Raw genomic sequence first — 22914 nt, forward strand, 5'->3', positions numbered from 1 at the left:
GTTTTGGGTGTTTTGGGGTGTTTTTCCCACCCGGCCCGGCGCCGCTCAGCTCTTGCAGGCCGCCTTGCCCTGAGCTCGCTGGAAGTCCTGCTGCAGCCGCCCCAGCACCTCCCGCTGCTGCTCCGCTCGGCGCTCCAGCTCCTGCATCTGCTGGTCGTAGCGTTTGCTGCGGTGGAGGACACGTGGGGATGGGGGGTCACCACCGGGGGAGTCACCACCACCCTCCAAAACGTGCCCCCCTCTCCTCCCCCCCCTCCCAGCGCTCACATCTCCCCTGTGATGTAGTCGAGGCGTTTGCTCACGGTGGCTCTGGCCTCCTCCGTGTCCTGCTTGACCAGCACGGGCCCGATGAGCTTGAAGATGGTGTTGGTGGCGTCCAGCAGCTCCAGCTCCTGGGGGGGTGACGGTGGGGGTGACGGGGGGGGACACGGAAAGGGGACAACGGGGTGTTTGGGGTGGTGGTGGTGATGGGGGAATCGCTCACCTCCTTGACGATGTTGTTCTCCGTCAGCTGCGCCTCCAGCTTCTGCCGCGCCGTCACCGACTTGGTGAGGTCTGGAGAAGGTCGGGGGGTCACCCTGTAGCCTCCTGGGGGGGGCACGGGGGGGCGACGGAGGGGTGCGGGGAGCCTCGCGGTGGGGGGATATGGGGGGGGACGTGGGGGTTGGGGTGGGGGGGGTTCCGGTCGTACCTTTTTGGAGCTGCTGGTACTTCTCCAGCTCGCCCTGCAGCTTCTTCTGGATCTGCTCGGCCATGGTGGGGGCTGCGGCAGGGTCGGGCAGCAGGAGATGGGGGTCACCGGGGGGGGGGCGGAGACCCCTCGGGGACCCTGCTGTCACCTCTACAGCCCATAATAAGCCCATGGAGACCCCCCCCCACACCCCCTGGACATCTCTACGCCCTATAGGAACCCCCCTGAGATACCTCCACGGGCCTTAGAGACCTTCACGCCCCATAGACCCTCCAGCGGAGACTCCACAGACCCCCCTGGACACTTCCGCACCCTATAGAGACCCCACGGATCCCCCCCGGACACCCCGTAGGGACCCCACACCCCCCCCTATCTCCACACCCCATAAGGAACCCATAGAGACCTCTAGACACCCCACAGACCCCTTTAGTCGCCCCACGGACACCCGTGGACCTCTCCACACCCCCCTAGAGAACCCACAGACCATCTCGGACACCCCATAGAGGCCCCCTGGACCCCCCCCCCTCCACAGACACTTCCACACCCCTTAAAGAACCCATAGGGAGCTCTAGATACCCCACAGAGACCCCCAGAGACCTTCTAGACACCTTAAAGAGCCCCCAAGGACACCCCAGGACCCCTATAGAGCCCCCCAGGACCCCTATAGAGCCCCCATAGACCCCCAGAGTTCCCCAGGACCCCTATAGAGCCCCCACAGCCCCCTTGGACACCCCCGAGCCCCCCAGGATCCCTAGAGGGCCCCTATAGGCCCCCTCAACCCCCTGGACACCCTCGAGCCCGCCCCCCGGACCCCTGTAGAGCCCCCCAGCCCCCCTATATGACCCCTATAGAGCCCCCATAGACCCCCAAAGTTCCCCAGGGCCCCTATAGAGCCCCCATAGAGCCCCCACAGCCCCCTTAGACACCCCCAAGCCCTCCAGAACCCCTATAGAGCTGCTATAGGGCCCTCCCAGCCCCCTGGACACCCCCAAGCCCCCCCCAGGACCCTTATAGGGCCCCCACAGAGCCCCACAGCCACCCAGGACCCCTATAGGGCCCCCACAGAGCCCCCCAGCCCCCCAGGACTCCTATAGGGCCCCCATAGAGCCCCCACAGCCCCCCAGGATCCCTATAGGACCCCCATAGCCACCTATGACCCCTATAGAGTCCCCATAGAGCCCCCACAGCCTCCCAGGACCCTTATAGGGTCCCCACAGAGCCCCCCAGGACTCCTATAGGGCTCCCATAGAGCCCCGCTGCCCCCCAGGACCCCTATAGGGCCCCCACAGCCACCCATGACCCCTACAGAGCCCCCATAGAGCCCCCACAGCCCTCCAGGACCCCCACAGAGCCCCTATAGGGCCCCCACAGCCACCCATGACCCCTACAGAGCCCCCATAGAGCCCCCACAGCCCCCCAGGACCCCTGTAGAACCCCCATGGCCACCCATGACCCCTATAGAGCCCCCATAGAGCCCCGTTGCCCCCCAGGACCCCCATAGAGCTCCCACAGTCCCCAAGGAGCCCTACAGGGCCCCCCAACCCCCCAGGATCCCTATAGGGCCCCATAGAGCCCCTATAGAGCCCCACAGCTACCCGGGACCGCTATAGAGCCCCCATAGAGCCCCCCAGCCCCCCAGGACTCCTATAGGACCCCTACAGAGCCCCCACAGCCACCCAGGACCCCTATAGGACCCCCAGAGAGCCCCTATAGAGTCCCACAGCTACCCGGGACCGCTATAGGGCCCCTATAGGGCTCCCACAGCCCCCCAGGACCCCCCCAGGACCTCCACAGAGCCCCTATAGGGCTCCCCCAGCCCCCCAAGACCCCCATAGGGACCCCCAGCCCCCCCAGGACCCTTATAGGGCCCCCACCGTCCCCCAGGACCCCCCCCAGGACCCCTATAGAGCACCGCTGCCCCCCAGGACCCCCATAGAGCCCCTATAGGGTCCCCACCGCCCCCCAGGACCCCCCCAGGACCCCTATAGAGCCCCACAACCCCCCCCAGGACCCCCATAGAGCCCCTATAGGGCCCCGCACAGGCCCCCCGGCAGCTCCCACCTCTCCTCGCGCGCAGCTCGGCTCCGGCCACGCCCCCTCCGCGTCGCCCCACGTGACGCCGCCGCCGCCGGGCGAGGCCACGCCCCCCTGCCGGCCCGCGCGTGCGCACTGCGCCCCGCTCCCGCCCGGGGGCCGGGCCGCGCTGGCCGGGCCTTTGCACGGGCCTTGCACCGGCCTTGCACGGGCTTTGCACGGGCTTTGCAGGGACTTTGCACGGACCTTGCACCGGCTTTGCACGGGCTTTGCAGGGACTTTGCACCGGCTTTGCACGGGCCTTGCACCGGCTTTGCACGGACCTTGCACCGGCTTTGCACCAGCTTTGCACGGGCCTTGCACCGTCCTTGCACGGACCTTGCACCGGCCTTGCACCGGCCTTGCACAGGCTTTGCAGGGACTTTGCACGGGCCTTGCACGGGCTTTGCACGGGCCTTGCACTGACCTTACACCGTCCTTGCATCGACTTTGCACGGGCTTTGCATGGGCTTTGCACGGGCCTCGCACGGCGGCCGCCGCGCCCGGTAAGCAACCAGGGCGGGCATGGGCTGCCGGCGGTGCCCCAGACGGCGGGCGGCGGCCGGGCGCTGCGCGGTGCTGGCGCTGCTGCTGCTGCTGCTGCTGGCGCTGGGCGGCAGCGGGACGGGCGAGGAGCTGCTGGCGGCAGCGCTGGCGGCCTGGCTGGACTGGGCCGGGCCGCCCGGGGACGGCGCCGAGGGCTTTGCGAATGGCGCCGAGGGCTTTGCATATGGCGCTGAGGGCTTTGCATACGGCGCGGGCATTGCATATGGTGCAAACGGCGCGGGCCTTGCAAATGGCGCAGGCTTTGCAAATGGTGCAGGCTTTGCAAATGGTGCAGGCTTTGCAAACGGTGCAAATAGCGCGGGCATTGCAAACGGCGCAGGCATTGCAAATGGTGCAAATGGTGCAGGCTTTGCAAACGGTGCGGGCTTTGCAAACGATGCAAACGCCGTGGGCATTGCAGATGGTGCAGGCTTTGCAAACGATGCAAACGCCGTGGGCTTTGCAAACGGTGCAGGCATTGCAAACAGTGCAGGCTTTGCAAACGCCGCGGGCTTTGCAAATGCCGGTGCAAGCCTTGCAAACGGCACGGGCCTTGCAAACACCAACGTAGCCCTTGCAAACGCTGCAGACGCCACGGGCTTTGCAAATGCCGATGCAGCCCTTGCAAACGCCGGGGGCTTTGCAAATGCCGGGGGCTTTCCCAACGCCGGCAGGGGCTCCGATGGCACCCTGGCTGCACCGCGAGGCTGCGGCGCCGCCCCCCCCTTCCTGCTGGTGCTGGTGGCCAGCGCGCCGGACCACGCGGCGCAGCGGCAAGCAGTGCGCCAGACGTGGGGGGCCGGCGAGGCGCCGGCGGGCCGAACCACCCGCACCCTTTTCGGCTTGGGGGTGCCGGCGGCGGCGGCGCAACGGGCGGCGTTGGCTTCCGAAGCCCGCCGGCACGGCGACCTGCTGCAGGGTCCCTTCGCCGACACGTACCGCAACCTCACCCGCAAGACGTTGCTGCTGCTGAGCTGGGCAGCCGCCCGCTGCCCCGGCGCCCGCTTCGTGCTCAAGGCCGACGACGACGCTTACGTCAACGTGCCGGCGCTGGTGACCCACCTGGGCGCCTTGGGTTCCCCCCGGCGCCTCTATTTGGGCCGGGTGCATTGGCGGGTGCAGCCGCAACGGGATCCGGCCGGGCGCCACCACGTGCCGTCGGCTCTTTACCCGGCCGCCGCTTTCCCCCCGTATTGCAGCGGCACCGCGTACGTGCTCTCGGGCGACGCCGTGGGCGCCGTGCTGGCGGCCGCCCCCCGGGTGCCCGCCGTGGCGCCCGAGGACGTCTTCGTGGGCTTGTGCGCCCGGCGCGCCGGTTTGGCTCCCCGCCACTCGGCCCGCATGGCCGGAGCTTCCCGGTTCCCCCTCGACGCTTGCTGCTACGGCGAGGTGCTGCTCAGCGCCCACCGGCTGGCGCCCGGCGAGCTGCGGCGAGCCTGGGCCTTGGCTCGCGCCGTTCCCCGGCCTTGCTCCCGTCTCCAGCGGGCCCTGGGCATGTTGCGCTGCTCGGCGTTGGCCACCCTCGAGTGGCTCTGGAGGTGACGGGGGACTCGGGCCATCCGTCAGCTGCAACCCCTCCCAAAGGACCAGCCTTGATGCAACGGGACCAAGGAGCAGCCATGCATGGTGTTTGGCAACCCTTGACCAGCTCTGGTGGCAATGTGGACCTGGGCTGTGCACCATCTGCAACCCCCAAAGGACCAGCCTTGAGGCTACAAGGCCAAGGAACACCCATACGTGACATTTGGACACCTTCGACCAGCTCTGGTGGCAATGTGGACCTGGGCTATGCATCATCTGCAACCCCCAACGGACCAGCCTCAATGCAACGAGCCCAAGGAACATCCATACGTGACATTTGGACACCCTTGACCAGTTCTGGTGGCGACATGGACCTGGGCTGTGCATCATCTGCAGCCCCCAATGGACCAGCCTTGATGCAATGGGACCAAGGAGCATCCATACGTGACATTTGGACACCTTCGACCAGCTCTGGTGGCAATGTGGACCTGAGTTGTGCATCATCTGCAACTCCCAAAGGACCAACCTTGATGCAACAAGGGCAAGGAACATCCATACATGACATTTGGACACCCTTGAGCAGCTCTGGTGGCAACATGGACCTGGGCTGTGCATCATCTGCAACCCCCAAAGGACCAGTCTTGATGCAACAAGGCCAAGGAGCACCTGTGCATGGTTGTTGGCTGCCATTGGCTGGATCTAGTGGCAACGGAGACCTGGACCATGGATCATCTGCAACCCTTCAAGGATCAATCCAGATGCAGCAGGGCCAACAAGCATCTGTGCGTGGGTTTTTCGCTGCTGTTGAGTAGCTCTGGTGGCAACAGGGACCTGGACCGTGTGGTGTCTGCAACTCCCAAAGGACTGGCCTTGATGCAATGAGCCAAAGAACATCTGTGTGTGGTTTTCGGCCACCCTTGACCAGCTCTGGTGGCAACGTGGACCTGGGTTGGGCATCATCTGCAACCTCCAAAGGACCAGCCTTGATGCAATGAGCCAAAGAGCATCTGGGCATGGGTTTTGGCCACCCTTGACCAGCTCTGGTGGTGATGTGGACCTGGACCGGGCATCAGTAGTCCGCAAAGGACCAGTCCTGATGCAACGGGACCAAGGAGCATCCATACGTGGTCTTCAGCCACCACGGGAGCTGGTGGCCACGCAGACCCAAGCCAGGCCTCACCTGTGACCCCCCCTTTGAAGGACCAGCTCCAGCAGCACCGCGTGTCCCTCCCTCCGCCCCGGGACGGGCAATAAAACGAGGGAATTCCGGGATGCCGGAAAGGTTTAATAGCGGAGCGGGACGGGATGGGAACGGGGTGGGAAGCGCTGCCAGCGCCTCCGCTACTTCTTGAAGCGGTCGAGAGCCGAGCGCCGGGCTGGGGCCACCACCGCGGCCGCGTTCTCCTTCTCCCGCCGCTCCCGCCGCTCCACGCTCTGGCGGATGACGGCCTGGAAGGAGGAAGAGGTGGGCGAAGGCCTCCCCAAGGGTCGGGTGGGGGGAGTGTGCGAGGTTTTTTGGGGTGGGGGGTGAGGTTTTTTGGGGTCAGGGGCGGAGAGGAACCGCAACGCACCCGCTGCTCCTCGTGGGCCACCTTGCGCTTGCGCCGCAGCAGGCTGCCGGCCGAGCTGCCGCCCTTGGCCTTGCGCCGCGGCCGGAATTTGGCCTTGGCGTGAGGATCGAAGCCCTGTGGGGATGGGCGAGACGCTGGGTGAGACGGCGGCGGGGGCGACGCCGGTGTCATCGTCCCCGCCAGCGACGTCTCCCTCGCTCACCAGCCGCTGGATCTTCTCCTGCCGCTTCTGCTCCATGCTGGCCGTGTCCACGTGGTCCAAGCAGGTCGGGTCCAGCGTGATGAGCTCGGCCGGGATCTGGTGGCGAGATGGGATCGGGTGTGGGGGGTGGGTGTGGGGTGATCAATGCCCCCGTCGGACCCCCCCCCCGAACCCCGTTTCCCACGTGGTTGCCCCCGTTACCTTCTCCAGCAGCGCCTTCACCTCCCACTCCTGCCGCTGCTTGCGGCTGCGGTAGGGGTTGTTCTCCAGTGCGTCGAAATTGGCCTCGCCGGCGCCTGCCGGGGGACGGCGGCGGGTCGGCGGCTCCGGCGGCGCCTCCGTCCCCCGTGTCCGTCTGTCCCCGCTCCCCTCTTACCTGGCACCAGGAGGCTGGTGAAGCCGGCGCCGTGGCCGGCGCCCAGCACGTCCTCGTAGGGGCAGAAGCGGAGGCCATGGGCCGGCAAGGGCAGCCGGTGGCAGAGGTAGGGTTTGCGGGGCAGCTCGCGCGCTGCCTCCCGGTACACCTGGTGGCGGGGAAGGGGACATTTTTGGGGACGTTTTATGGGACCGGCGCGCGCGGAGGGAGAGGGTCTCACCTGCACCACGTCGGCGCAGGCAGCTGCCAGCAAGCCGCGCTGGCTGAAGTCGAGGTGCGCGGCGCCCTGCGGCAGCACCAGCGCGTGCAGCGGGCGGTACGTCCGCAGGTCGAAGAGCTGCAGCTTGCGGTCCAGCCCCGCCGTCGCCATGTACCTGGCGGCCGGGAAAAAAAAAAAAAGGGACGGAAACGAGGTTCCCCGGATGCGTCACCCGGCTCGCGGAGTCCCCGCAACTCACGTGCCGGAGCGGTCGACGGCCAGCGCCCGGATGGCGCCGCGGTGGCACAGCATCCGCACCAGCGGCTCCTTCACGTTGGGGCTCCAGAGCGTCACCGTGCCTGGAGCGGGCGGGAAGGAAACGGGTGTCGGAAGCGGGGTGACGCCACCGAGGGGGACGGCGGTGGGGACCCGGCGGCGGGCGCTCACCGTTGCTGTGTCCCAGGTGGACGACGGCGTTGGCCGGGTTTTGGGCCATGACGGCCAACCGCCCGCCCCGCGTGCACGTGGTGGCCACCTCCTTGCCCACGGAGACGTCCAGGTACTGCAGGAAGCCCGTCTCGCTCTGCGGGGAGGCGAGCACGGCGTCAACGCCGCTGCCACCGCCACCGCGGAAGGGGCCCAGGCGTCCGGGTGCCCGTCCCCGGCGCTCACCGCCGTGGCCAGGAAGAAGTGGTAGGGCAGGAATTGCATGCGCAAGATGCCGGGGAAGCGCTTGAGGCAGTTGAGCTCCACGCCTTGGTTGTCGTAGACGTAGAGCCACCGGCGCTGGGCCACGGCGAACATGGTCTCGGCGTGAAGCCACCTGCGGCGGGACAAGGGGGAGCGTGGCAGGCGCCCCGCCGCGTCCCCGTGTCCCTGTCCCTGTTCCCGCACTCACGCCACGTCCGTGACTGTCTCCATCACGTTGATCTCGCACATCAGGGTCTTGGTCTGCCAGTCCAGCGCGGCCACGTGTCCTCGCCGGCCACCCAGCAGCAGGTGCCTGGGGACGAGGCGCGGGGTGACGCCGTGGGGCAGGCGGGTGACGCCGTGAGGAAGGGACAGAGGCCACCCAACTTTGCGCGCGCTCACCGTCCGGGACGGGTGTAATCCAGCCGGTAAGGTCCGAACTGCTCCAACCTCAGCTCGAAGTGCTGCGGGAGAAGAAAAACGAAGCCGGGTGAGATCCCATCCCTGACGTCACCGACGTGTCCCCAATGTCCCCGACCCACCTTGGCGGCGCTGGCGATATCCACAGCGGCGGCGATGTCGCCCTGGCTCACGGTGCAGGTGTCCTCGCCGGGATCGGCCTCCAGGAAGCTGCAGCGGGTGGGTGGGTGGGTTGGGGGGGGGACACGGAAGGAGGTGAGGGGTGGCCAGAGGGGGACAGACGATGGGACAAGGGGACGCGGGGACTCACCCGGGCTCCTCGGGCAGCAGCAGGTCCAGGCGGGCGGCCCGCGCTGCCGCCAGCTCCTCCTGGCGTCCCACCAGCTTCAGGTGGTTCCGCAGGCGCTGGCTGCTGGCGCGGGGCTGGGCACCAAGCGGGGGGGGGGGCTGTGAGTCGGGGACCCCCTCCCCAAATCCCAAATACCCCCAGGATCCCTAATTCTTCCCATAGTCGTTGTTCCCCCCCCCCAAATCCTCCTCTCAGATCCTCCCTGGATCCCCCCCAAATCCCCTCCCCTGCATCTGCCACCCCTGGGACCCCCCAAGTCCCCCTGGATCCCCCCCCCCACGTCCTCCAGGCCCCCCCAATCCCCACCCAAAAAGAGCCCCCCCCCCGACCACGTTGCCCCCAAGGACCCCCCCCAGCCCCCCTCAATTCCCCCCAAACCATCCTGGCCCCCCCCAATTCCCCCTCCAAAGAGCCCCCCCCAAACCTTGTTGTTACCCCCAGGGACCCCCCCCGAAGTCCCAAATACCCCCGTGCCCCCAACCTCTCCCCCCCCCCGACCTCTCCCTCCCCCACCCTGACCCTCCTCGGACCCCCCCCCAAAATCCCCCCTGGATCTGCCACCCCCGGGACCCCCCCAAGTGCCCCTGGACCCCCCCCGGTCTCTGCCCCCCCCCGGACCCCCGTTTCCCCCCCCTCCTTCACCTCCTTCTTCTCCGGCCCCCGCAGGAACCGCTTCACGCGTGGCCGGGGCAGCGGCGCGGGCCCGGGGAACGGGTCCTTCTTCTGCGGAGACACGCGACACCGGCGGTGACACCGGGAGGGGGCACCGGGCCCCCCCCCCCTCCTCCTCCTCCCCCCCCGGCGCCCCCCCGCCCTACCCCGGACACGGTCCTGGCGGCTGCCTGCGTCTCGCCATCTCCCGCCGCGCCGGGGCTCCGCCGCGTCCCCTGGCGCCGCCGCCGCCGGTCCCGGGGCTGCGGGGGGGGGGGGAGGCAGGGGGTGAGGGGGGGGCCCGGGGAGGCGGCCCCGCGCTGCCCCCCCTCCCCCGGTGTCCCCCCTCCGCTCACCGTGGGGCCCCCGCGGGGCGCCCCGCTCCCCGCCGCCGCCATCCGCCGCCACGTGCCGTCACCGCTCCGCTGTTCCGGGACGTGCGCGCCGCAGCCAATCAGAAGGCGCGGAGCCGCGGAGCGGGGCCAATCAGGGCCTAGGCCGGACTGAGGCCGCGCCGGCTGCCCTCTAAGGGGCGGGCCAAAGGGCGGGGCCGGGGGAGGTGAGCGCCGCCATGTTTGTTGAGGGCGGCCGGGCAGATAGAGACCGGTAGAGCGGCCATGTTTGTTGAGGGCAGCCCGGCGGCTGGAGAACGGCAGCACGGCCATGTTTGTTGAGGGCGGCCCGGCAGCTGGAGAACGCAAGTGCGGCCATGTTTGTTAAGGGAAGCCGGGTGGCTGGGGGAGGTGAAAGCAGCCATGTTTCTTGAGGGTAGCAGGGTAGCTCAGTAAATGAGCACGGCCATGTTTGTTGAGGGCAAGCAGGCGGCACCCAAACACTAGTGACAACAGGTGGGCGGGGCTTGCACACCAGAGCAACGAGGGTGCTGCCCACCCTGCACAGGGCACCCACGGCGCACCCCAAAGTCCCGCTCCCTCGTGAACGTCCCCGCACGAGGCTCTGGCCGAGGCTCGCGCTGCCCCCCGTGCACACGCTTGTGCAACGCCCCCATCCTCGTGCGAGGCCCCCACCCCAGGCGCAGCCACCCCCCGCCAGGACAGGCACACACGCAGGAGACAGCCGCGGTGAGAAACGGTGCTTTATTGCGTGCCGGCCGCAGGTTACTTCTTCTTGGAGACGCCCACGGTGCGGCCCCGGCGGCCGGTGGTCTTCGTGTGCTGGCCTCGCACGCGCAGCCTGCGGGGGAGAGCAGGCGTTAGGGAGCCGGCCCGGCCCGGCCCAGCACGTCCCCCCCCTCCACTGCGTCCCCCCTCCTCTTCCTCACCCCCAGAAGTGACGCAGGCCTCGATGTGCCCGGATCTTCTTCAGCCGCTCCAAGTCCTCGCGGAGTTTGTTGTCCAGCCCGTTGGCCAGCACCTGCAGGGAGAATCGGGAAGGACTCGGTGACCTCCCCAGCGGGTGACCGGCCGCCCCGTCCTGCGCTTGGCCACCCCCGTTGTCCCCCTCACCTGGCTGTACTTCCCGTCCTTAACGTCTTTCTGCCTGTTGAGAAACCAGTCGGGGATCTTGTACTGCCGCGGGTTCTGCATGATCGTAATGACGCGCTCCACCTGTGGGGAGCCGGGCCGAGGCGTTAGGACCCCTCCCGAGGGCCCCCGGCCCTCCCCAAATCCTCCCCCACCATCACCCCGTTACGCTGCCCCGGGACCCACCTCATCCTCCGTGAGCTCGCCCGCCCGCTTGGTGAGGTCGATGTCGGCTTTCCTCAGCACCACGTGCGCGTAGCGGCGCCCCACGCCCTGGCAGGGGGGACGGGGACAGAGGTCAGGGCGGGCTTGGGGACGCGGGTGTCCCCCGGGGCCACTGCTGGGCCGGTGTCGCGTGTCCCCCCTCACCGTTGCCGGCCCCCCTCACCTTGATGGCGGTGATGGCGAAGGCGATTTTCCGCCGTCCGTCAATGTTGGTGTTCAGCACCCGCAGGATGTGCTGGAACTTCTCGGGTATGACGAGAGACTGCGGGGGACGCGGGGACGGTCACGGGGGGGGGGGGCGGGGGGACGGTGTCGCCGCCGTGTCCTCCCCCCCCCCCCATCCCGGCCCTTTCCTCGGGGTGCCCAAACGGGCAAACCGGGCCCGACCTTCCCCCCACAGCCCGGGTCCCTCCCGCCAGGTCCCACAGGCCGCGGGAACCGCCCGCTCCGACCCCCCGCGCCGCCGATGGCGGCCGATACCGCCCGCACCCACCATGTCTGCGACCGCTGCGCTCTGAGGACCCCGCCGGAAGAGACGGCGGAAGTGACGTCACGCGGGCGGCGCGGCTTCCGCGGCGCCGCCGTCGTCACGTGACTGGCGGTGGGGCGGGAGCGGCCATGGCGGCGCCGGGCGCCGCGGAGCCGCTGGGGCTGCGGGCGGCCGAGGAGGAGGAGGAGGGAGGCGGCGGCGGCGGTGCGGTAGGTGCCTGCTCCCGGCGTCGCTCCTCGGTGCCGGTGCCGGTTCGTCCCGGTCTTGAGCCGCCCGGTTTGCCGCAGGCCCCCAGCGAGGAGCCGCCGCTGGAGCTGGGCCTGGCGGAGGCCGAGCTGGACCTGGCCGCGGAGGAGTTTATCCTGGACGAAGTGGACGGTGCGGGGGACACGGGGACACTGTGGGGGGGACAGCGAGGGGACACGGCGACCTGGCATCAAGGGACACAGGGATACTGGGGGGGGGACAGCGAGGGGACACAGCGACCCGGTATCGGGGGACATGGGGACACTGTGGGGGGGGGACAGGGGGACACTGTGGGGGGACAGCAAGGGGACATGGCGACCTGGTGTGGGGGGGGCAGTGAGGGGACACGGCGACCTGGTATCAGGGGACACGGGGACATTGTGGGGGGGACAGCAAGGGTACATGATGACCCGGTATTAGGGGATATGGGGACACTGTGGGGGGGGACAGGGGGACACTGTGGGGGGACAGCAAGGGGACATGGCGACCTGGTGTGGGGGGACACGGGGACACTGTGGGGGGGACAGCGAGGGGACACGATGATCCGGTATTAGGGGATTTGGGGACACGGGGGGGGGCAGTGAGGGGATGTGGTGACCCGGTATGGGTGGACACGGGGATGTTGTGGGGGGACAGTGAGGGGACATGGTGATCCAGTATCAGGGGACACAGGGATACTGCAGGGGAACAGCAAGGTGACATGGCAACCTGGTATGGGGGGACATGGGGACACTGGGGGGGGACAGCAAGGGGACACAGCCCCCCACTATTGGGGGACGTGAGGGGACAGTAGAGGGGACACAGAGACCTTTTGTGGGACTGGTGTGGGAGAACAGGGGGATCCCCGCAGCGGGAGCCAGGAGGGGACAGTAGAAGGGGACACGGGGTGGCCTGGGGGGGGACGAGGGAGGGGACGGCGCGGGGCCGCAGGGGACCCCGGGGGTGACACGCGGCCGCTGCCCCCTTTCCCAGTTCACATCCAGGCCAACCTGGAGGACGCGCTGGTGCAGGAAGCCCTGAAAACGGTGAGTCCCCCGTCCCCGTAACGTCCCCCGTGTCCCCCCCTACCCCGCAGGCGGGGACGCGGGTGACGGGCCAGTGTCCCCCGCAGGGCGTGGACCTGCGGCAGTACTCCAAGCAGGTGGAGCTGGAGCTGCAGGAAGTGGAGCGCGCCTCGATTCGGGACTGTATCCTTTAGGAAGGGACGGCAGGGAGGAGGAAGAGGAGGGGGACACACACACACATGCACACATGTCCCCGGTGCCACCCACACGTGTCCCCACGTCCCTCTTGCCTTATCTGCCACCCTAGACATCAAGGAGAGCGAGAACATCGCCTCGTTGCACAACCAGATCACCGCCTGCGATGCCATTCTGGAGGTGAGAACCATCGAGGGGACAGGGTGGGGGGACGCATCGCCGCGGCGGTGGCAGGGGGGTGGTGACGTCCCCGTGCCGTCGCCCGCAGCGCATGGAGCAGATGCTCAGCGCCTTCCAGTGCGACCTGAGCAGCATCAGCTCCGAGATCCAGACGCTGCAGGAGCAGTCGGTGGCCATGAACTTGCGCCTCAAGAACCGCCAAGCTGTGCGCAGCCAGCTCAGCCAGCTGGTGGACGAGCTGGTGGTGCCAGCCACCATGATCAGGTGGGACGGGGGCTTGGGGACGGCGGAGGTGGCTCCTGGACCCCTTGTGATGTTCTCCTGACTCGCCCGTCGCCGCAGCACCATCCTGGAGGCGCCGGTGACGGAGCAGGAGTTTCTGGAGCAGCTGCACGAGCTCAACAGCAAGATCAACTACGTGAAGGAGCAGGCGTTCAGGGAGACCATGGCCTGCGCCGACGTGCAGCACGTTCTGGAGAAGCTCAAGGTTAAGGTGAGCTGTGGGTGGCCGCGGGCAGTGGGACGGGGACCCCCCGTTGACGCCGCTCGGTCCCTCCTAGGCCGTCACCAAGATCCGCGAGTTCGTCCTGCAGAAGATCTACTCCTTCCGCAAGCCCATGACCAACTACCAGATCCCGCAGAACGCCTTGCTCAAGTACAGGTGGGCGCAGTGGAGAAGGAAAAGGGGGTGTCCTGTGGGGTGCCGTCCCCCCCCCACCGCCGTCTCACTGTCCCCCACCCGTTGGACCTCATCCCGGCAGGTTCTTCTACCAGTTCCTGCTGGGCAACGAGCGGGCCGTGGCGCAGGAGCTGCGGGAGCAGTACGTGGAGACCATGAGCAAGATCTACCTGTCCTACTTCAAGTCTTACACCAGCCGCCTCATGAAGATCCAGGTGGGACCTGGGGCGAGGCGGTGGGCCGCCGTGCCGGCGCTGAGCTCCGGCGCTGAGCCCCGTCTCTGCCCCCGCAGTACGAGGAGGTGGCGGAGAAGGACGACCTCATGGGCGTGGAGGACACGGCCAAGAAAGATATCCTGCGCCGGGCGCACGCGGTGGTGGTGGTGGGGTTTGGGGAGGTGGTGGTGGTGGTGGAGGGGGTTTGGGGGGGTGGCGGGCACCCCCACCCCGTTGTTCCCTTGACCGCCCGCCTCGGCCACGCTTCTTCTCCAAGCCGTCGCTGAAGAACCGCAACACCATCTTCACGTTGGGCAACCGGGGCTCCGTCATCGGGGCGGCCGAGCTGGAGGGACCCATCATCGTGCCCCACGCGGCCCAGAAGAGCGACGTGCGGGTGGGCGAGCGAGGATCCGGCGGGTGGGGGGAGCGGCTGGGTCCGTGCTGCCCTTGACGCCTGTCCGTCCGCCTGTCCGTCCGCCTGTAGTACCCCTTCGAGTCGCTGTTCCGCAGCCAGCACTACGCCCTGCTGGACAACAGCTGCCGCGAGTACCTCTTCCTCTGCGACTTCTTCATGGTGACGGGACCCAGCGCCCAGGACCTCTTCAACGCCGTCATGGGCAAGACGTTGGCCATGTTCCTGGTGAGCCGGGCGGTGGCCGGGGGTGACCGGGGGTGGCGTCCCACGCCGCTGACGGCCCCGCCCCGCGCAGAAACACATGGACGCCTACGCGGGCGACTGTTACGACAGCATCGCCGTCTTCCTCTGCATCCACATCGTGCTGCGCTTCAGGGCCATCATGGCCAAGCGCAACATCCCCGCCGTGGACAAGTGAGCGGGGAGGGGACGGCGGGGTGGTGGGGGGAGCCGAGGTGGGTCCCGTGGGAGGTTCTCTGGAGCCGGGAAGGATCCAGGCGTCCGGCCGGGCTCCGCCGCAGGTACTGGGAGACGTTGCTGGAGATCCTGTGGCCTCGTTTCGAGCACATCTTGGAGCTGAACATCCAGAGCATCCAGAACACGGATCCGCAGAAGCTGGGCTTCCTCGACACCCGGCCCCACTACGTAAGAGGCCGTGGGGTGGGGTGGGACGGGACGGGACAAGGGGACAACCTCACCCGGCGCTGCCGCCCCGCAGATCACCCGGCGCTACGCCGAGTTCTCCTCCGCCATCGTCAGCATCAACCAGACCTTCCCCAACGAGAGGACCCACGCGCTGCTGGGGCAGCTGCAGGTAGGGGGTGGGCGGGGAGGGGGGACACGCGGCCGCCCCCCCCAGGGGCCCAGGAGTCCGGGTGGGGGGCAGGGAAGGGGGCCCAGGTGACCCCGGCGCCCTGCTTTCCCCCCCTTCCCCAACGCAGGTGGAGGTGGAGAACTTCGTGCTACGGGTGGCCGCCGAGTTCTCCTCCCGCAAGGAGCAGCTCATCTTCCTCATTAACAACTACGACATGATGCTGGGCGTCCTCATGGTAACGAGCAAACCCCGGGGTGGGGGGGGCAGGGTGGGGGGGTGGCCCCCCACCCGCTTAACCGGCACCCTGGGGCCCCCAACACCCCGGTGTCTTCTCCAGGAGCGGGCGGTGGAGGAGAGCAAGGAGGTGGAGGGCTTCCAGCAGCTGCTCTCGGCCCGCACCCAGGTGAGGTGCGCCCATGGGGGGAGGGGGGGGGGGCTGCGGGTGGCCCCGGGGGGGGGCACCTGGGGGACAGGGGGGGGCCTCAACGGTGGTGTCGCCGCAGGAGTTCATCGAGGAGATCCTCTCGCCGCCCTTCGGAGGGATGATCGCCTTCGTCAAGGAGTCGGAGGCGCTCATCGAGAAAGGGCAGCTGGAGCGGCTGCGCGGGGAGGAGGGTGAGGTGGCCGCGGTGGCGGTGGGGACGCCGGGTGGGGGGGGACACCCGGTTTCACCCCCCGCCCTCCTATCCCCCGCCGCAGCCCGGGTGACGCAGCTGGTGCGCGGCTTCTCCAGCACGTGGAAGGCGGCCGTGGAGTCCCTCAGCCAGGACGTCATGAGGTCCTTCAGTAACTTCAAGAACGGCACCAGCATCATCCAGGTGAGGCGGCGGGGTGGTGGGGGCAGCACCCGGGACGTCCCCCCAAGGTGCCTGACATCCCCCCCCCTCTGTCCCCCCCCTCCAGGGCGCCTTGACGCAGCTGATCCAGTACTACCACCGCTTCCACAAGGTGTTGTCGCAGCCGCCGCTGCGCGCCCTCCCCGCCCGCACCGAGCTCATCAACATCCACCACCTCATGGTGGAGCTCAAGAAGCACAAGCCCAACTTCTAGGGGGTTCCGGCGCTCCGCGTGTTGTCCGCCGGCGCTCCGGCGGGGACAGTAAAGCTCCTCTTGGTGGTTGAAGTTCAGCCCGGCCACGCGTGAAACGGGTTCGGGGGGGGGCGGCGCTTTATTGCCGTTGCCAAAAGCTGCGAGCGCGCCGGGAGGAGGTGGTGGTGGTGGTGGTGGTGACCATCAACTCTGCGCTGACGATGAGGACGATGCCCACGATGGTGCCCGCAATGCTCACGGCCAGGCCCAGGGCGCACACCAGGGTCTCGGCGCTCTCGGACGCGGCGGGTGGCACCTGGGGCTCTGCGGGGAGACGAGGGCGAGACCCTGAGCTCCTGGCCACCACGAGGAGAAGGGACCCAGGCGTCCGGGTCCCCGCGCTCACCCCAGTGCTTCAGGAGGGCCTCGGGCAGCCCCCAGTGCTCCACGCGGCAGTCGTAGGAGTCGCCCCGGGTGGGGACGAAGGGCAGGTAGGAGAACTTGCGGAAGGTGTGGTCCTGGCGCGGGTAGGAGATGGTCTCGGTGACACCGTCCACCACCTCGTGCCCGTTCTTCAGCCACGTGACGTTGAGCGCGGGGGGGGAGAACTTGTCGGCAAAGCAGATGAGGACGTTGGGTTCCCCCAGCTCCACGGGGTCCTCGGGGAACACTCTCACCTCAGGGGGCACTGAGGGGACATCAGGGGGGAGTCAGCGCATCCCGGACCCCCCGTTTGTATCCCCCCACCCTGCTCCATGAACCAGGCTGGGAAAGGGAGCAGCTGCTCCAGCTGGTACCGTTCCGGGCGCTTGTGCGGTTGGACGTGGCCATCAACATCTCCATGGCTTTCCGGAGCCCGGCGAGGTCGTGCAGCGCTTCCCGCGCCTCGAAGGCGGCCAACGTGGCGAAAGCGGGCAGGCGCCACACCGCTCGCCTGGCGCCGAGGTCCACGTGGAGGATTTCGTCCGCGTCGAGCCCCACGGCGACCTGCCCCGCTTCGCTGGGGGGCGAAACCGCCCACTGGTAGAAGGCGGCCTGGGAGAGCAGCTTTCCCGCTGGGTAGAGGGGGACGGGAAAACCAGCCGGGCGCTGGGGACGCCGGTCCCTCTGCTCCTTTATGGCTGGCGAACGGAGGATGTACGGAAACGGTTTGGGGGCCCTGGGGGGCTTGGGGACCCCCCCTGAGAGGGGTTGGGGTACATGGGGTTTGCCCTGCTTTGGGGCAGGGTGGGGGGAAGCGGCGGTGGGACCCCCCGGTATAACAGCAGGGTGATTTTGGGGGCCCTGCAGCAGCTGCGGGTGCTCGCTCGCGTCCCCCTTCTTCCTCTTCCTTCCTCCAGGGTCCCCATCCCCTTCCCACCCTTCCCATAAAGCTTAAGGTGCTTTATGTCACCCCGCGCCGTCACCCCACTGGCGCTGCACCTACCTTGGGCCACCCCGACGGCCAGCAGGGCCAAGAGGGCCAGCACGGCTCCTCGTCCTCCGGCCATCGCCTTTCCCCACCCGGGGAGGAGACGCTTCCGGAGGGGGAGCCGGGAGCGGGACCTACCCTCGACCCGGTGCCTTGGGCAAATAGGGGACGTTCCCGCCGCGGACGCGGCTGTTACCGGGGGAAGTGGTGCTGGGCGCGCGGCTGCTGAACGCCTTGGTGTGGGTGGATTGGGGGGGGGTGCGTGTGTGGGGGGAAACGCTGCGTGGACGCGGCCATCTCCACGCGAGGCAGCGGGTGTGGGAGGCCCCCGCCGCTCCGAGCCCTGCGGCGGCGCCCCAGGCGGGCGGTGGGGCCGAAGCCCCGCGGTGACGGCCGCTACCGGGGGGGCTGGTCGGCGGCGCTGCCGCCTCCGCGGCTCCCCCGCGCCCCCCAGTGACCGTTACTGACCGTTGCTGCCCACCGGGCGGCCGTTGGGTCACGACCCCCCCCCACACCACGCGCGTGCGCATGGGACCGTTAGGGGGCCCCGCCCCTCGCGGCCAGGTGACCGTTAGGTGGCCCCGCCCCTCACCCCTCACACCCGGGTGTCCGTTAGGTCGCCCCGCCCCCCCGTGCACATCCAGGTGACTGTCAGGTGGCCCCACCCCTCACCCCTCACACCCGGGTGTCCGTTAGGTGGCCCCGCCCCTCGTGGCCAGGTGACCGTTAGGAGGCCCCGCCCCTCACACCAGGGTGTCCGTTAGGTCGCTGCGCCCCTCGCGGCCAGGTGACCGTTAGGAGGCCCCGCCCCTCACACCCGGGTGTCCGTTAGGCGGCCCCGCCCCTTGCATCCAGGTGACCGTTAAGTCGCCCCGCCCCCCTCCCGCACACGCTCAGGTGACCGCTAGGTGGCCCCGCCCCTCAGCTGACCGTTAGCTCGCCCCGCCCCCTCCCCCCCCCCCCCGCGCCCCTCAGCAGCCGTGAGGCGCTGCCCGTTACCCCTCCCCCCCTTCCTCAGGTGGCCGCTGCCTCCCTCGCGCCGCCTCCCTCAGCGCTTCCCGCCCTTTCCCGCCCCCCTCAGCGCGCTGAGGCGGCGACGACGGCGGCGGCAGCGGTGCGGCCCCGCTCCGGCGCAAGCAGCAGCCTCATGCCGACCCTTCAGAGATGGAAACGCCTTCATGAGAGACAGCGAGAGCCGCCCGGCTCCCCCCCGCACCGCTTCCCCCCCCGTCCCGGCAGGCTGCGAGTCCGCGCGGGGGGGGGGGGGGGGAGAGGGGGGCGCCCCGGGGTGGCGGGGGGGGGGGCGGCCCCTACTTCTGCTCCTTGGTGGGCGCGTAGTAGAGCTCCAGCGGCTTGCTGACCTTCCAGTACTTCTCGTTCACCAGCTCCAGCGTGAGGGAACCGTTGAGGGTCTGCGCGAGGGACACGGGCATGTAGCACCCCGCTCCTTCCCCCCCACGTCCCCCCCCAGCCCCTTCCCCGTCCCGTACCGTGAAGGCGCCGCCAGCCGTGGTGATGTAGATGGTGTACTGCTTCTCGCTCACGTCCTCCAGCCCCGCTGCCTCGGGGCCCGGCGCCGGTGCCTCCTCCAGCGCGATGCGCAGCGCCAGGTATTTGGACAGGTGGTCCACCGTAGCGTTGGCCGTAGTCTTCACGTACCTGCGGGTAAGGTGGGGACGAACGTGAACCCCCTTCTGTGTCACCGAGGGGGGAGGCAGCCCTGGTGCCTGTAAGGTGGGCTGGGGATGCGCCTCGTCCAAGCTGGGGGGCCACCAACGTGGGGACGTGACTCAAAGAGGAGCATCCAAGGCTCTGTCCTGAGTCAGGGATGCCCAGATCCCCCCCCAAGGCAAAAATGTGGGAGCCACGGGGTGTCTGTGACGGCGGGGGGGGATGAGGAACAGTCGGTGTTTGGCAGTGACGCTGGGGGTAACAACCCTTTCCCGTGGGCCACTGCTGCCCCTCAGCTAGGGACAGTGCACAGGGTGGCACCAGGTCTGTGGGTCTGGATTCGGATCCCACCCCGGCTATGCCGGAGGGGGGCACGAATCCCGCTCTGCCTGCGCTTCCACGAGGGCAGGAGATCCCCTGCCCTCACCTGGTCTGCGAATACTCGCCCTTCTCCACCAGGAGAGGGTGCGGGCGGAAAACGAGCTCGATCTCGCTGCTGCCCGGCTCCGTGCCCGGTTCGGGACTGCCACGTCCCCCGCCTTCGTGCGAGGTTTCGGGATCGGGATCCGGTCCGGAATCGTCGGAAGCGCGAGACCGTTTGCGACTGGGCCCAGCCTCGGGGTGACTGGGAGCCGAAGCGTTGCTGAGGTGCGAGCGGCTGTCGCAATTATCCTCCCCGCCGCTGAACGTCGTGTTGTCCGACTCCTGGTGCAGCTTCCGCACCCGTTGCGCCCTGAGGGGAGGGAAGGACGCGGCGGTCGGTTCCGGGACGCCGCTTGAACCACTCGGGGTGCCGCTGCGGATGGATGGGGGGGTCCCCAAAGGCCCCCTCCCCACCTGTGCATCGCCTGCATCTTGAGGCCTTCCTCGATGCTGCTGCTGAGCGCCTGCTGGTTGTGCAGGCGGCTGAGCTTGGCCAGCACGCGGTCCTGGTGCGCCTCGTACTCGTCGCGGCTCGGGTAGATCTTGGAGATGAGTGCGTCGAAGTTGGGGTCGGGCCGCAGCGAGCGCTTGGAGACGAGTTTCTTGCGGCACGTGGGGCACTCCTTGTTCCTGGTGCGCGGGGTTGGGGGGGGAAAAGCCGGTTATGGGGGGAAGCCACCCCCCCCCCGCCCCGCCGCACGCCTCCCTACCCGCTGCGCAGCGCGGTGACGATACAGTCGGAGCAGAAGCGGTGCAGGCACTCCTTGGTGGTCATGGTGTTCTTGAGCATGTCCAGGCAGATGGGGCACATGAGCTCGCTGTGGAGGCTGCGCGGCGACACCGCGATCTCCGTCCCGTCCATGATGGCTTCCTGCGGGCGCCGGGCCGAGGCGGCGTGGGCGTGCGGCCGGGGTGTCCCCCCCCCCGGCGTGGGGACACTGCTGTCCCCCCTGGTGGACTGGGGGGACGGGACGCTGTCCCCCACCCCGGCATGGGGACACCCCTCTGTGTCTGGCTCCCCTGGGGACTGGGGGGGGGGGGGGGGCAGGACGTTGTCCCCAGTGTGAGGACCCCCCACCCTCTGCCTTAGCCCCCCTCCTCTGGCATCCCGGTGACAGGACACGGTCCCCAGCGCAGGGACATTGGCCCCCCCGAGGTCTCGGTGATGGGATGCCGTCCCCAGCGTGGGGACACCTTGCTCTGCCCGGTCTCCCGGGGGTGCTGGGTGCTGACCGGTGTCCCGGGCACGGGAATCCCCCCCCCGGGGGTGCCGGGGACAGGATGGTGTCCCGGGCATGGGGACCCCCCCCCCGGTTGCCACCCGGTGTCCCCGGCACGGGGACCCCCCCCCCCCTTCCCCCGGTGTCCCGGCGGCGCGGCTCACCTGCGGCGTGCGGTGCAGCTCGTAGAGACTCAGCTCCCAGGTCTTGCTGGCGCTCTGCGCGTTGGCGGGGGTGGCCATGGCGGGGGCTCTGCAGGGGAGGGGATGGAGGGGGGGGGGGAGGTGGTCACCGGGGGGGGGGCCCTGCCGCAGCACCCCCCCCCTTCCCACCGCCGCCGCCGGGGGTGCCGGGCCTCCCCCCGCCGCCCGGTCCCGCCCCCCTCTCACCCCTCTCGGTCGCGGCGACACAAACAAGGTGTTTTTTTTCCCCCCCTCCCTCTTCCTTCCACTTTGGGGAGGGGGCGGCGCCTGGCGAGCTCCCGCGGCGTCACTTCCTGCTCGCCCGTCTCGTGGCGTCACGCGTCTCCCCCCTCCCCTCCGCCCGTCCGTGCTCAGCTCGTGACGTCACCCGCTCCGTCACGGCGGCGGGGGGGGGGGGCGCCCGTGAGGCCCGGGAGAGGGGCCTTTGTACGGGCAGGGACCACACAGCGCCCCCCCTCCCTCTCCCGGGGCCCGCTGCAAGGGCCGCGGGGGTTATGGGGGGGGGCGCGGAGCTGCCGGGTCCCCCCCGACCCTCGCGGGGCCCCGGGTTCCCCCCCAAAGCTCCCTGCTCCCCCCCCCACGTGCTGGACGTCCCCCCCGGCCAATCAGCCTCCCCGATAGCCAATCAAGAGGCGGGGATTTCTCCCGCAAGTCCCGCCAGCCAATGGGGTTCATAGGGAGTTTTGCCATTAGCCAATCAGAGGGCGTCAGCGCTCTTTCCCCCCCCACATGTTGCGCCCCGCCCCTTCGGCCAATGAGGGGTCCCGGCTGGGGCGGGGCGGGGCGATCCCAGCGGCGGGGTCCCGCGGAGGGGGGGGAGTCCGCCCCCCTCCCCCCCCCGGAGCCACCTGCCGAGGGCACCGGGGGTCACCGGGGAGGGCGGGTCAAAGGGCAGAGGTCACGGCAGGGGGCAAGGACGGGGGGGGGGGGGCGTCGGCGGGGAGCCCCGGGAGTTGGTGCCGCCCCGGTGCCGTCGGCGGGGGGTTACGGGGCTCGGTGCTGCCCAGGTGCCGTCGGCGGGGAGCTCCAGGGGGGTCGGTGCCGCCCCGGTGCCGTCGGCGGGGAGCCCCGGGGCTCGGTGCCGGCTCGGTGCTGCCGGTAGGGAGCTCTGGGGGTTGGTGCTGCCCCGGTGCCGTCGGCGGGGAGCCCTGGTGCTCGGTGCTGCCCCGGTGCTGCCGTTAGGGAGCTCCGGGGGGTTGGTGCCGTCGGTAGGGAGCACCGGGGGTCGGTGCCGGCCCGGTGCCGTCGCTAGGGAGCTCCGGGGGTCTGTGCTGCCCCGGTGCCGCCGGTGGGGAGCCCCGGGGCTCGGTGCCGCCCCGGTGCTGCCGGTGGGGAGCTCCGGGGGTCGGTGCTGCCCCGCTGCCGCCCCGCTGCCGTCGGTGGGGAGCTCCAGGGCTCGGTGCTGCCCCGGTGCCGTCGGTAGGGAGCTCCGGGGCTCGGTGCCGCCGGTTGGGAGCCCCGGGGCTCGGTGCCGCCCCGATGCCGTCGGTGGGAAGCCCCGGGGCCCCGGTGCCGCCGGTTGGGAGCTCCGGGGCTCGTTGCTGCCCCGATGCCGCCCCGGTGCCGTCGGTGGGGAGCTCCAGGGCTCGGTGCCGCCCCGGTGCCGTCGGTAGGAAGCCCCGGGGCCCCGGTGCCGCCGGTTGGGAGCTCCGGCTCGCGACGTCCACACTCAACTCTCGGCCGCCCACACAAGAATTGCGTTTGGACAATCAGGAGCC

The 22914-nt window shown here is 69.5% G+C and overlaps 6 protein-coding genes across 6 annotated transcripts; 2 read left to right on the plus strand and 4 right to left on the minus strand.

Moving 5' to 3' along the window:
* Positions 1–20: 20 nt before the first annotated feature.
* PFDN6 (prefoldin subunit 6) lies at positions 21–2823 on the minus strand. The gene is made up of 5 exons (XM_067313881.1): positions 2753–2823; positions 692–763; positions 485–555; positions 268–392; positions 21–166 (listed from the first exon to the last, which is right to left on the minus strand). Exons 2-5 carry the CDS (start codon positions 753–755, stop codon positions 46–48), a joined length of 381 nt encoding a protein of 126 aa, XP_067169982.1. The 5' UTR covers positions 756–763; positions 2753–2823; the 3' UTR covers positions 21–45.
* A 51-nt stretch (positions 2824–2874) lies between these two features.
* B3GALT4 (beta-1,3-galactosyltransferase 4) lies at positions 2875–5897 on the plus strand. The gene has a single exon (XM_067313766.1). It carries the CDS (start codon positions 3290–3292, stop codon positions 4850–4852), a length of 1563 nt encoding a protein of 520 aa, XP_067169867.1. The 5' UTR covers positions 2875–3289; the 3' UTR covers positions 4853–5897.
* Positions 5898–6095: 198 nt separating this feature from the next.
* LOC106494534 (WD repeat-containing protein 46) lies at positions 6096–11577 on the minus strand. The gene is made up of 22 exons (XM_067313645.1): positions 11492–11577; positions 11162–11260; positions 10960–11046; positions 10756–10857; positions 10572–10663; positions 10412–10483; positions 9646–9814; positions 9457–9552; positions 9281–9361; positions 8600–8712; positions 8412–8499; positions 8272–8333; positions 8078–8182; positions 7852–8002; positions 7627–7762; positions 7439–7538; positions 7201–7354; positions 6981–7128; positions 6806–6900; positions 6605–6700; positions 6403–6516; positions 6096–6280 (listed from the first exon to the last, which is right to left on the minus strand). Exons 1-22 carry the CDS (start codon positions 11492–11494, stop codon positions 6173–6175), a joined length of 2271 nt encoding a protein of 756 aa, XP_067169746.1. The 5' UTR covers positions 11495–11577; the 3' UTR covers positions 6096–6172.
* On the plus strand, positions 11568–16366 carry VPS52 (VPS52 subunit of GARP complex). Its single transcript, XM_067313890.1, has 20 exons — positions 11568–11697; positions 11776–11866; positions 12707–12759; positions 12846–12921; positions 13046–13113; positions 13202–13377; positions 13456–13606; positions 13674–13774; positions 13875–14007; positions 14085–14142; positions 14271–14404; positions 14495–14650; positions 14721–14839; positions 14947–15070; positions 15144–15239; positions 15367–15474; positions 15577–15642; positions 15743–15854; positions 15939–16057; positions 16143–16366. The coding sequence occupies exons 1-20, from the start codon at positions 11617–11619 to the stop codon at positions 16287–16289; spliced, it is 2169 nt and encodes a 722-aa protein (XP_067169991.1). The 5' UTR covers positions 11568–11616; the 3' UTR covers positions 16290–16366.
* A 33-nt stretch (positions 16367–16399) lies between these two features.
* LOC106496887 (RLA class II histocompatibility antigen, DP alpha-1 chain-like) lies at positions 16400–17836 on the minus strand. The gene is made up of 4 exons (XM_067313812.1): positions 17695–17836; positions 17066–17389; positions 16675–16956; positions 16400–16592 (listed from the first exon to the last, which is right to left on the minus strand). The coding sequence occupies exons 1-4, from the start codon at positions 17756–17758 to the stop codon at positions 16408–16410; spliced, it is 855 nt and encodes a 284-aa protein (XP_067169913.1). The 5' UTR covers positions 17759–17836; the 3' UTR covers positions 16400–16407.
* Positions 17837–18952: 1116 nt separating this feature from the next.
* RING1 (ring finger protein 1) lies at positions 18953–21511 on the minus strand. Its single transcript, XM_067313800.1, has 7 exons — positions 21383–21511; positions 21158–21245; positions 20484–20644; positions 20188–20403; positions 19778–20083; positions 19170–19338; positions 18953–19091 (listed from the first exon to the last, which is right to left on the minus strand). The coding sequence occupies exons 2-7, from the start codon at positions 21233–21235 to the stop codon at positions 18990–18992; spliced, it is 1032 nt and encodes a 343-aa protein (XP_067169901.1). The 5' UTR covers positions 21236–21245; positions 21383–21511; the 3' UTR covers positions 18953–18989.
* Between the last annotated feature and the right edge of the window lie 1403 nt (positions 21512–22914).

This window comes from Apteryx mantelli, chromosome 32, assembly GCF_036417845.1.
Source record: "Apteryx mantelli isolate bAptMan1 chromosome 32, bAptMan1.hap1, whole genome shotgun sequence".
Lineage (NCBI taxonomy): Eukaryota > Metazoa > Chordata > Aves > Apterygiformes > Apterygidae > Apteryx > Apteryx mantelli.